Source organism: Boleophthalmus pectinirostris, unplaced genomic scaffold (assembly GCF_026225935.1).
Source record: "Boleophthalmus pectinirostris isolate CB_2022bp ecotype Guang Dong unplaced genomic scaffold, ASM2622593v1 HiC_scaffold_13, whole genome shotgun sequence".
In the NCBI taxonomy this organism is placed as follows: domain Eukaryota; kingdom Metazoa; phylum Chordata; class Actinopteri; order Gobiiformes; family Gobiidae; genus Boleophthalmus; species Boleophthalmus pectinirostris.
This window is the reverse complement of record NW_026571036.1, coordinates 21,646,339-21,659,701: the sequence shown is the minus strand read 5'-3', so window position 1 is coordinate 21,659,701 and position 13,363 is coordinate 21,646,339. Positions and strand designations below refer to the sequence as shown.

The following is a 13,363-nucleotide window of genomic DNA, read 5'->3' as shown; positions in this document are numbered from 1 at the left end:
CGTTGGTGGAAAACAGTTGGCTGGAGCAGAGGGCGGGAGGGTCTTCGTGTGCGTGGGGCGGGCTCGCGGACAGGAGGGCGGGCTGGTGCTGAATGAACAGCTCCGCGGCTTAAACCTCCGCTCCGTCCGCGCGCAGCGTCAGAGAGTGGCGCTGCCCCCACCATGACCGAGCCGAGCTCCCCGGCCTCCAGACTTCACTGCCCCGGGACACGAGCTCTGCGGCCGGCGCCATGAAGCGGCAAAACGTGCGCACCCTCGCCCTGATCGTGTGCACCTTCACCTACCTGATCGTGGGCGCTGCGATCTTCGACGCGCTGGAGTCCCAAAAGGAGACGAGCCAGAGGAAAGAGTTGGATTTGAAAAAGCTGGAACTGCTGAGCTCTTTTAACTTATCCATGAAAGACTTTGAGGAACTGGAGAAAGTGGTGCTGCAGCTCAAACCGCACAAAGGCGGGGTCCAGTGGAAGTTCGCGGGCTCCTTTTATTTCGCCATCACCGTCATAACCACCATAGGTAAGAACGCACAGGAATTAACGCATGTATGCACACTCCAAAGTTATCCCGCTCCAAAATTTGAGTTATTCTGCAGAAATAACATGTTAAAATTCACAGAAACAAAAAACTGAAGAATTTATTCTCATTTTGAGCCGTTTCTCCAAAATGTTAAACAAAGAAACTACACAAATTACTTTTTTTTTGGTTTTGTTTTTGCAGTAGACTAATTAATACCCCTAATAACGTTAAGGACAGTTGCTTTCTTCTTAGTGAATCACTTTACTGTCTAGTCTTCTGCGAAATTAGACTAATTAATGTACTTTTAACAGTATCCAAGCTAACCTTTTTCATTACTATTAATATATTATTAAGTACATTGGTATGAATAATAGATCTCTCCTATAGTGTGAAACATGGAAAGCGTCCCACTTATGAGTGCACTGTTGTATTGCACAGTAAGTCAGTTGTGTCCAACAGGTGTCAGTTGCAGCTGCTGTTTACGGCCCTGGGACCATAAAGCGGTCGCCTCGCTGTGGCCCCTGCGCTCTTAGTCTGATCATAAAGTGTCATAAAGGAGATGAATCTAATGAAATGAGCTTACATAAGTTCAACATTGTTACGGCAGACGCAGGGGCTACTGGGTCAATACAGGAGGACAGGTACCAATCTGTGTTTGTGCACTGGAGATCAGTAAGTAAAAGTAAAACATTCATCATAATAAAATTAATTAACCTTCAAAAACATACAAAAGATATTAACATACAAAACCATAACTGTCCAGAATGTATAATAAAATTGTCGTTTGGCTACTTTAAATACACTGCTCTTGCTCATTGTTCTTGGACATCGTTTAAAGGTGCCATATGTAACTTTTTTGTTGGGGGAGGTCCACTTGTTTGTCTCCATGGTGATGTTATTACTTTGCAAAATAGAAAAGTCTGTAAGTAATTGAATAAATGCAAGATAGGTCAGTTTAATGCCGTACTGTGGAACAATCCAGGCAAAGTAACAACATCTCCATGGAGACAAGCAGTCAGCTGACACCAAAAACTTACATAGTGCACCTTTTAAACCTTTCACATTACAGTTGAATATATTAGTTAACAATATGTTCCGATGGTGTAGTTTTGCCATTAGCTTCAAGTCACGAATGAAATACAATTGTCTTCACATCATCATTAGAGACTTGGCTGTGAGACATTTCCTTGCCTTAGTCCACGATCACTCATCTTTTTTTCTGCAAAGATTTATCTTCTCAGCTGCAGTCTCCTCTCTCCCTGTGGCAATATGTCGCCACTACAGGAATATGAAGGAATCCATATGATGTGTGCATTCTGTCTTTCTGTCGACTACTTTAAATACATATACTATATATAGCATACTCTCAATATTTTTTACATCAGTTACCTTCACTTTTTTGCAACTGTTTCTAATTTCCAGTTACTGATAGTTGTTTTCAAGCTATAGTACACGATAATGCCTGTGTTGCATACTCTGTTTTGAATAAGTCCTTTTCAATGACTATCGTTTACAACAGAACTATAATATATCACAAGAGAAACAAAACTGTTGCAATTATCACATCCTGTTGTTTAGACCTCTACAAACAGTCTTGATCTATGTGATGGTTTGATTCATTACTAAATACCAGATACTATAACAAACTTAATTGATCCACAAGGGAAAATATTTGGACACAGGAGCTCACACATCAGAATAAATACAATAACAAAGAGCAAACATACAAATGGTGAATGGTGTCAAATAAGCCATAATTATATAAATGTATAGCGTAAGTACAAATAAAATATAGAAACATGGTAATACAAATATGTCTCTGCTACATACAAGACGTCTTAACGAGAAACAGTGCAAAGTGGAATCGTGATTGACATGACATAGGGTTATCTATTACATAAGCTTGAGTTGGAGTTGTATGGAATGTGGCATGAACGTAGTCCATAACGTATCTTCATTCTGTCGCCAAAACAAATGGATCCTGTATTGTATGCCCTTGACGTTGGACAGTGCTGACCTGTTGCTGTAACTCTATCAGATCTGGGTTGAGCTAACAAACTAACTGAAGCCTGCACTGTAACTGTGAGCCTGGGAGGATTCAAACCCTGACTGGCGTGTTTTAAATTTTAATGACTACACCAGAGCTCCCCTGTTCCACTGGCCCTAAAGCAACACCCAGCGCACTGTATCCATGCTCCTGGACATGAACAAACTAGGAAGGTAACACTACAAGGACAAGGCCATGATTCACTGGAGTAATTTTTACTCGTCAACTATTAACCTCTTGTATTTTGATAACCAAAGTAGTTAAAGAGCTCATATTACACTATTTCTGATCTGATCTATGTTATAGTGCTGTTTCCTCATCAAAAATCAAAAACATACCTGGAGTTTTGTCTCATTCACACATTTTGAACACAAACCCTGCATATACAGACTCAGTTCTTCTCATTTGGATGATTTCAACCCTGAAATTGCCAGTCTCTCCTGAACCAAAAAGGTAGCTGTTAACTTGAAAACTACAGCTTCATGACATCACAAGGTGGAACAGAGCAGCCTGAGCTTAGGAGATGTAAACAGACTAATAAACTAATAAAGGTAAACTTAAACATATTTGACTGAAACAAAACTGGACGCCAGGTTTTTGATAATGTAACAACATTCTAACATGACTTAAAGCTCACAAGAGTCAGTTTTGTGCATCATATTTCAAGCTTCATCTTTTTAAAATGTGTTTTAAATTACTTCAGTAATACAAAAAAAAAATTGGTCATTAGTTCACTTCTAAAATAATCATTAGTTGCCGTAGAAGGAGCAAATGAAAGTGAGTGACAAGGGACTAAAGTGGGAAATCATGTCTAAGCAATTCTGACAAAGATTGCTATTGGATTTATAATTGTTGTTTTAAGAGATTCAGGTTCACAGAGCATGTTTTAAACACAGCAACAGAGAAAGGAAATCTGAAGTACAGGTTGCTAAAGTACATGCATTTGTATAGGGTAAGTAGATCATAAGATTCAAAAGACAGGATATTTACTTAAAGCTGCTTTGCATAACTTTTGCTCAAAAGTTTTTCTTTCTCTTTTCTGTTATTGCTTTGTCTAAAATGCTTCACAGTATGGCGTTAAAACTTCCTATCATCATGAAGACTAAACCAGGCCAAGTTACAGGTCAGATCTGTGGAGAGGCGACCCTGCTCACAGTCAGTATGCCGTTTTTCTAGGTATTTTTGAGTAATAAAACCACTTGTAATTGAATACTTGTAAGGATCTGTTTAATGTCATACTGTGGAACATTCGAAGCAGAGCAATGACATATCCATAGAAACCAAAAGGTGACAGACTCCAAACTGAAAAGTTATACAGTGCTCCTTTATGTTACTTGAAAACTTTGATTTGATTTGTGCCTTTTCTTGCTGATAACATGGTGATATAATTAAATTGTCAATCAAAATACATACCAAGTTATAGTCAGAAAATTGCCTGGACATTTACATTAGGCCCACACTTTTTTCTTTTTTTTTCACAAAATTTAAAATCTAAATATTAACATCAGAAGGGGTGACAGAGGGTTCGTTTTAGTACACGGCATTTACAGTCTCACATTATATGCCTGGGCACATACAGAATTTGCATATAGAAAGGACTCTCGTAAATGTATTCAGGATTTTCTGCATTTGATAGTGTTAAATATTGGTTTGGAATTATTTGGTTTGTCAGCAGCTTAGACCACAAATGCAATGCAGTGAAAATCATCCTATTTCCACACGGTAAAAGTAATCAGTATTCAAATTTTGTACTTCGGTTTGCGGTTTGTTTATTTTTGTAGTGTGCATAGTATGGAATTACAGATTCAACCAGTATTTATAGGACTGGTTAAACAAACTGGTTTATTTGAAGGCTGTCAGATTTGATCATAGATTGTATATATTAAAGGGACAGTTTAGAATTTTGGACATAGGACCTCATTACCTAATTAGCCAGAGTCTTGGAGACATGTGGAGACACTTTTTAAATATTACATCCAGTCCTTGTATTTGCAGAGGTCGATGGGACTAGGGTAGCGCATGTCAATGGGCATAGTTAACCTGCCACTAAAAACAGTCTTACCCACTCCACAAAGCACCCAAAGCAAATCTATTATTACACCACACTGTTGATGTAAATGTCTGTGTTGACAGAATAATGTTTGAAATAAATAAAGAAATTTGTATGTTTAGGGACTATTTTCTCATACATCAGTCCGCCACTGCCAAGCTTTCTATCAGGAAGTACAACTTGCTGCTGCTGCTCAGACATAAATCCTTCAAATGCAAGGTTGGTTTTATTTCTAAAATTATTCTATCGACACTGACATTTACATCGATAGTCTGACATAATAATAGATTTGCATTGGGTGTTTTTTGAGTGGGAAAGGCTGTTTTTAGTGGCAGGCTAACTATGGCCATTGACATGCACTAGCCTAGCACCAGCGACCTCTGCAAATATAAGGACTGGATGGAATATTTACAAAAAGTGTCTCCAAATGTCTCCAACATTCTGGCTCTCTATGAAATGAGGTACTATGTCCAAAATTCCGGACTGTCCCTGTAATAGTTAACCAGCTAGCTGCCGCATTCCAAATAGGAAGTGGGCATAGGGTGTGCTACAGCTCCATTGTCTCTGGCTTCAATTGACTTCACACAGAGAAACTGTCACCAATTTTCTTTAGTTGCTGCGGTAAGCCTTTAAATATTCATATCAACCCATTCTACATGATCCTGATGTTTTTTTTATTTCACTGTTTTGTCTGTAAATAAATTCCTTTTGCTAATATGGAACTCATCTCCGAATCAGTCTTATAGCTGCTAGCCCCGTGAGCTTCATTTGACTGGAGCTGAACACTATGGGTGACGTCACACTCCCTTAGTCCACTTCTTTATACAGTTTATAGTTTTGATGTGATCTGCATGGTCACAGCTTGTTGCAATACTAAAATGTTTTGATTTTGACACTAAAACACCAATACCTATATCAATTTCACATACCCCAATGATACGGTGTAATCCCTAATTCATCCAAGAGTGATCCAAGGTAGAAAAGGTATCAGAGTAGTCATCTGGACACTGGTACTGCTTTGAGACACAGGATATCGTATAAATCCTAGTGTCTCAGACCAGTGTCATCCAATTGGAAATGGATTCTGGAAGGGAGCTGTGCCTTGATTAAAAACAAAACAAAACCAAAAACCAGTGCCCAGATGACTACCGCTGAAACCTTTTCTATTTTACTCCAATGATACAAATAGATTACGAATACAAAATAGATTTTCAAATAAAATAATAGGGTTTTATATTAATATGTAGTTTTATACTGGTATATGTCAAGAAAACACTCAGAAAATTTGCTCTATTTATATGATTTATGTGTGGTTCAAATTATACTAGTTTTAGTGTCAATCGTTTAATAATCCAAGAGGAAAACTATAAGAAACAGCTGCAGAGAATTCATGTGTCATATGTCTGACTGACTTTGTTGATTCAGTGGCTAATTTTCCTCCATTGTAATTCTTCACTCCTCTCAGCTCTTCTCCATAAATGTGTAATCCACTTTTGAATACAAATGTAGGAGCAGGCTTCAGACCGCATTAAGTTATGATGAAAACCCTGTTCCTCATTGCATTAGGAACATGTCCACTACCTCCTCTCCTATCCTGCTTCCTCGTCCCCTTTCCTACTCCCTATAGTTAGTGCCGAACTGTGGACAGGACATATGCACTTAATCTTTATGAGGGTAGAAGTATGAATAAAAGATGATATAATTCCTCTCCTATCATCACTGACACAAGTTTGGCAGAGGTGAATCCATTTCCACGTCTAAATTATTAACACTGATGACTTACATTAGAGCAACAGTATTTCATTAGGCTCAAAGATGCATTGTTAAAGTGGTGACGGCTACTTTCACTTTATTCAATGGAGGATCACTGAGACAGATGCTTTCAAACACATATTATAGTGTTACTGTCACTCATTGTCATTTGTACTGACTGCAAAATGTTGGCAGGAAATCAGATTATATTTTGGAGAAGTACTGCAATGCAAAAAGTGCATTAACATTTGAGAGAAATAAAAACTTATAGACAATACAAAAATACCATTAACTTCTGAACAAATTTCAGATTGAACAAGGTTTTTGCTGAGGGCGTTGTATTAATAATAATAAAGGATTAGTCTCATATGGCACTTTTCCAGACGCTCAAAGTCACTTTAGATACATTATTTATTCACTACACACTCTATACTCTATAGCAAACTCAAATTCACAGAGCGACAAAATTAAAAACTGAGACTAAGTTTTGGGCCAAAATGTCAACAACATCTGCATGTTTTCTCTTCTTTCGAGATATGTAATGTTTAGCCTTTTCTTATTAAAATAAATGTTTAATAATAGTTTTGCTTAAACATTGAATCCAAGTATAATATAAAATAATAACAAAATTTTAAATAAATAATGTCTCCACAGCCTAGCCGGCGGGCCAGCTCTAGTACATATTTGATATGATCTCATGGGCCAAATATAATTATATCACTTGCCAAATTTGGCCCCTGGGCCTGAGTTTGACATGTCTCCTCTATAGTATTGTGGCCACAATGGCCCTGGGGCAGACTAAGAGAAGCGAGGCAGCCAATCTGCACCATTGGCCCCTCCAACCACCACCAACATTCACACATACACCTCTTTCATACTAGGCAAAGTGGGTAAAGTGTCTTGCTTAAGGACACAGTGACAGCCCTGCTTAGCTTCTGAGATCTGACAAGAACAGGCATTGACAAGGAGGTTTATCAAATAGCCTAATCTAAATAGCTGTAGTTTTGTGTTTTTGAAAATGGGTCCACTCAAATTGTGATTGTGATTGCACAGCCATATAAAGTTGTGCATGAATCTATTTCATATTGTGATAGTGTTATCATGTGCCTATTTGCCTGATATGGAGAGTGTTTTGTGTTAGTGCTTGGTTGCGGTTCACTTTACACTGTAATTTAATTGGTGTGATCTGATCCATCTGTGTACAGTAGAGATAAGGTAGCACTGCCTGCTGAATATACACAGGTAATTGCATAACCAACTGTACCATGCTCCATTGTTTTATCAGCATATACAAGGCCCTTTAGAAAAGCAGCAAAGAGTAGTAGTCACCGAAAAGTCTGTACCCTTCAAATCATTTATAACTTAAAAATACACTGAGCGAACACCAACTCAAATAATTGTCGTTCTAAAATTTCTATTGGCAACATTCCATCCAGCACCTGTTGATTCTGAAGTTGTTCCTCATTCATTATTTATTTATTTTTTCTTATGTGTGTCTCTGCTATCTTTGTGCAACTGGCTTGGTCATAATTTAGAAATAATGCCAATGACAATATTTTGTTTTAGGCTTTAAAGTTATGCTATGTCACTTTTTTGGGAGAGGGTTTGCCAGGTAGTACTTGCCTCCATGGAGATGTTATTGCTTTTCCTGGAGTGTTCTACAATGGCATTAAGAATGGTCTATCATGCATTTATTTAATTTCTGATGTAAGTAATGCTATATACCCCTCCAGAAAAGTTGAAAGTAAGCTTCATAAGACTCTCTAATTGGTTATTGTACTTGCCAAACTTCTGACCAACAATGTGCCAGACTCATTTCTTTGAACAGAATTGCAAGATTTGTAGATTCTATTCTCTATCACAAGATTAAGGTTTGGACAATTACTATCCACTTGTCTTACTATAATGTCTATAACTGCCATTTGTCAATTTTTCTTTGTTAAAACGACTGCTTGCATTATTGAGCCATTTAAGCATTGCATAATAGTTGGGCCCTCAAATAGATTTTCTTTTTGTTTATTGATCCCTGACTGCAATGAACACAAAGTGGCAGCTCTTCCTTTGACACAGAACAGGAGACACGAGAGGCTGCCTTTGTCAATGATGGTTATAGAAGGACTGTGTGGCATATTTGTGATCAAGGGGGAAAGGAGGGGGAGGAAAGTGATTTAGAAGTCCTTTAAAACTAATCAAAACATTAGATTACTATGTTGTATACTATGCTGTGTAGTGTCATCTCATTGGCAGTTAGAAAAAAATATTTGTACTGGCTGTTCAACCTTCAAAAGTACACAATACATGCAATCAAAATAAAATAAAATCCTGCATATTTAAGCTGAGTTTGTTTCTCAAACAGAACACACTCTGTTCCACCTTGGAATTGTCATGCGGCTGTACTGGAAGTGGTCTACTGTGTTTTTAAACTCCATTCTCTTTCACAAGAATAATTTGGATAACTTTAGCCCAGATATTTCCAATCTTGACAAAACAAAAGGTAGCAGGTAGCTGTTAACTGGAAAACTGTCACTATATGATGTCACAAGGTAGCGTGCAGCGCACGCAAACACACGGAGCAGACAGCGACCGTGCAGTGAAACACACCCTCAGCCACACTCATCATTCCACACGGACAAGGAATGGAATTGAGAAATGAACCAAAAAAGTGAGTGCAATGTGCCACTCTGAGCCACAACTGAACAACTGAGTCACTGCAAACACACCAACAATCCGTTGGTCCCAGACAGCACCCTCCCTACACGCCACAATTGAACAAAGCCCAGAGTCACTGTGAACGCGCCAAACAAAGTCCGACAGAGCCATCGAACTGTTGTGTTTTGTTTAAAGTCCAGTGTGGTTTATTTGTGAAAAAAGTTTGAAAATAGACCGTTTAATGACAGTGCGTCTTATAATCCAGAGCGCCTAATAGCCCAGAAAATATGGTAAGCGTTGTCAAAGATTCCCGAGATCGAGGATTTAAAGCCAGAATAAAGAGAATGTTTGGTGAATTTCATCACTCCTACGAGTTTTGGGAAAAGCTTAATATACCAGTTATCCCCATTAGTGGCACATTGCATACATGACTACCAAATAGCAGCGATTGGTTAAATGATAAAAAGTACCCACCTACCGTCGGGCGAATGAATTTTAAGGCTGCGAGGTCAGACGGTTTGTACGAAGTGAAACAAGCTGGTGAATCAGGTTAGTCACAAGGTGGAACAGTGCATTTTGAGCATAACTCAAACATGTGCGAATGAAACATAACATAACTCCACGTATGTTTTGGAGAAGATGAACATTATAACATGATTTAAGTTCACAAAAGTCAAATCTGGGTAATATAGGACCTTTAAATCAACTTCATGTAGCTTGTGCTCTACAAAGGTACAAGGTAATCACAAATAGTCTGTGTTGCCAGTGCCTTAACCTACACTGAGGACACATACAAGTGTTTCTCATTCTCAGTATATGAGCAGTATATGCCAGCAGAAGACTCTTCACCAGCACTGACTCATTATTGGCTTCAGGTCATGGGGTTCAGAAAGTGAGCATTCAGATCAGATTCACATTCAGTCCTTTTAGATTGAAACTAATTGGACTTCAGCTTTGAAACTGGCAACCCAAATGAGGGAATATGTGAGGCTCATTCTGCTTTGAGGATAATCATCTTGAGAACCAAAACACCATTTATAACATAAACAAAATGGCCAGTGTGTCTAAATATGAATATAATAATAATATTGTAGAATTATTTTCACATTGTATATTTTCTCTCTCTCTTTTTTTTCTTTTTTTATGTGCAGCTCCATCTCCCCAGACACCTCCTCCAGTGACAGCACATCTCTTTTTGCTCTGCGTCCTGTCATCACATGCAGTTTATTTAATGTGTAATATTTAAAGTGTGTATTTAAACAGAGCTTGTTGCTGTTTGTTGTGAAAACATACAATGACTCCAGAGAGAAACATGATCTTCAGCATTTATCAGACTAAACACGGACATGGCCTGAGCCTTTTGGAATATTTATGAAGTGTGAAAGGTTCAAGTGTGAGAAGATGCTGCTTTGTCTGACAGATCTGAGAAAGTTTGACAGAGATTTTGTTAGGGCTGCAAAATTAATCACAATCTAACCAAAATAGCAAGTGAAATGGGCGCAATTGCAAATCACTGCAATTGTTAGTAGTTTAGATCTTTACAAACATGTTCTGAAATGTCATTGTTGAGTAAGGGTGGGTTCACATTTGTTTTTTCAGTCCTTGGTTCGGTCCTGGTCTAACTGTAAAAACATAATTCTCAAATCCAATCACATTTAGATATTTTTCTCAAATGGTTCAGGCCTCGCTCTCGTTCACATGGTTCTTGTGTATTTGTACGGCGGCTGGATACTGTGTGCTCCAGTGGAAAGTTGAGTGGGTGCATTCAGTTTGAGATGGTTAGACTTCATCATTCAGTGTGGCCCATTGGACATGACCCAAGTGAAACAGTGACCCGGAGTGAGGCTCTGTCAGGACTGGAGGCCGCTCGGTCCCACGCTGTGAGCTCTCAATTCGAAAGAGGAGAGTGAGAGGCATGAGCTTTGGGGTAATGTTTTCTATACTAGAACGATAAATCTTAATTGATATGATTTGTTATTTTGTTCAGCACTAGGTCATGATGAGGAGAAGGTGAAAGTCCACAGTTTTGGGTTTAAAGGTCCTATTGTAATCCTTTATTATTACTGGTTATGGCTCGCGGCCTGGCTCCGCCTCGCCTGGCGCTCCTCGTTGGTTTTACAGCTTGTGCCTTCCGTATTTGAATGTGCAGTGTGGTACCTGGCACCTGATTGGTGGGGTGTGGTTCCATCGCTGTTGGACTGGCTCTGATGTTCATCATGCCTGGTTGGAGGATTGCCGTCCTGCTCCTCCAGTCAACTTCCTACACATCTATCCCCTCATCCAATAAAAGTGCTGTGCGGCTGTTCCTCCTGGCGGCTGAATCTCAGTTTCAGTTCACCACACTGAGCGATTGACGTATCCGTTGTTGTGCGCTGTTTGCAAAGTTGAATTGTGTATTGGGACTTTAAAGGTCGTTATTGACCTATTATTTGTTTGCTTGCTGGTTTGGCTCAGTCAGTGAGTGTATTTTCTTTAATTTTTACTGAATCCATTAGAGGTATTGTTTATTTGGAATTTTGATTTATCTTCTGTAAAACCTCTTGCTTTTGGTATTATACTTACTTACATTTACTTTATAAAAGCCACTTATATATACATCACATCTTGTTTGTGTTACTTTCTTTTGTCCCTAACACTGATCTCTAGCACATTACTCCATTTACGTCTCTCAAGCTCAAAATGCTCCGTTCCATCTTGCGAAGTCATATAGTAGTAATTCTCAAATTCTTCTTGCCTTTAGAGCAGTAGAGACATGTAATTCCAGTCTGAAATCATTCAAATGATTCTAGTGAAGGTATATGTAGTTTAAAAACATAGTGTAGGTATATTGTTGATGAGAAAACAATTATAACAGATCAGAAAATAGTATAATATGGGTCCTTTAAACAGAAAACTAATGAGTCAGTTTCACTGGTGCATTTAATTCCATCAAAGCATGATGCGTATTTGTATTTAATTAATTTTTGTTTTTGTTTTGTTGTAGAGCTCTGTTGGGTGAGACAGGTGCAGCCTTGAATGGGGTGTAGAGTAGGAAGAGACATTCAGCAAAATCAGTCAGTTAGAATTCGTAATCAATCTCTAAACTGTGATGCTGCCCAGTAACAACTGTGTATGTAATTTATTTGTTTAAAAAGTATTGCCTGCTTTACAGAAAATGTAACTTTTACATTTAGCACATTAATTGCATGAATTTTAGTCAGATTAAAAAATGTCTTGCGCATTTTCAGGTTGATTTGAGTACAAACATCAGCTCATTTCTAGGTATTGCAGATTGCTTTCTCAGCTGGAAACATGATCTTAACAGTGTCCTCTGTGTGAGGTGTGTGTTCAAAATCAAACCAAAACACACCTTACTGTAGATGTATGGAGTGGTCCACGTGATCGGGACGCAGCCAGGCCTGTCTTCTGAATAAATAATCCACAGAGTGTCATACTGCTCCTCTCCACTGACCCGAAAAGGAAAGGTATTAGAACAGAACACTCATGGCTTCTATCACCACCGGTCTGTGAAGCTCAATGGAAAAAAGTTTAAGGACGAAGCTGTTCCTAAATATTTATGATCATTAACTGAGCACAGGGGTCTGTGTTTGGGGTCTGTACGCTCAGCTGACCTTGTTTTGCTGGGGCGGTTGAGATTATTTTCTGTGATATTCGATATGTCCTGCGGTTTGTCAATGCTGATTTTAAAACGAGATTTGTAAATTGTAAAAAACTTCACAAATTATTGTTCATATCATTTTTGGAATTCTTATGTGTCAGTTGTCTAAGCATTCAGCCACCTGTATTCATACTTACGAGTGATGAAAAATGAACACTGTGGCCGTAGCAGTTGAATTCAAAACAAAATATTATATCTTTGGAACGGTGAGAAGTCCTCAACATGGCGTCTCTAAACAATTTCATATCTGGCTATCTGAGACTTGCGTAGAAAAAGGGTTAGACAAATATTATAATATAAAAATAGATGTAAAATGGTCTGTGATAAAATGGTCAATATTAGCTTCAATATATTCTTGATCCCTACAGCGTTGGTGAGGGCCAGAAGCTCACGAGGCTAGCAGTTGTGGGGACGCATTTGGAGCTGAGACCTTTAATGTGGCCCTCGGCTGATTTTCTACTAAAATATTTTAATTATATTTTCTATTAAAAATATTGTAAATTTTCTGTGGTGCTTATCAGAGCAGCGTCTCCAGCGTCTCTGTGCGTGGCCCCTCCCACCAGAGCAGCACAAATGAAGACTTGTCTCTTTCCAAACGCTCTTAAAGGACGATCGTTTTGACTGTTGACCGTGACCCCCTCATCAGAAAAATGTCCAAAATGAGAAAAGTGGAGCTGAGTGCAGGATTTTCCAA

General features: G+C 38.6%; 1 protein-coding gene across 1 annotated transcript in view; it reads left to right on the top strand.

Moving 5' to 3' along the window:
* The first annotated feature begins 230 nt into the window (after positions 1-230).
* Positions 231-13,363, top strand: part of kcnk3a (potassium channel, subfamily K, member 3a) — a 37,022-nt gene continuing 23,889 nt past the window's right edge. Inside the window, exon 1 of the mRNA XM_020924227.1 lies at positions 231-513. Coding sequence (XP_020779886.1) covers positions 231-513 — 283 coding nt within the window. The remainder of the gene's footprint in view (positions 514-13,363) is intronic.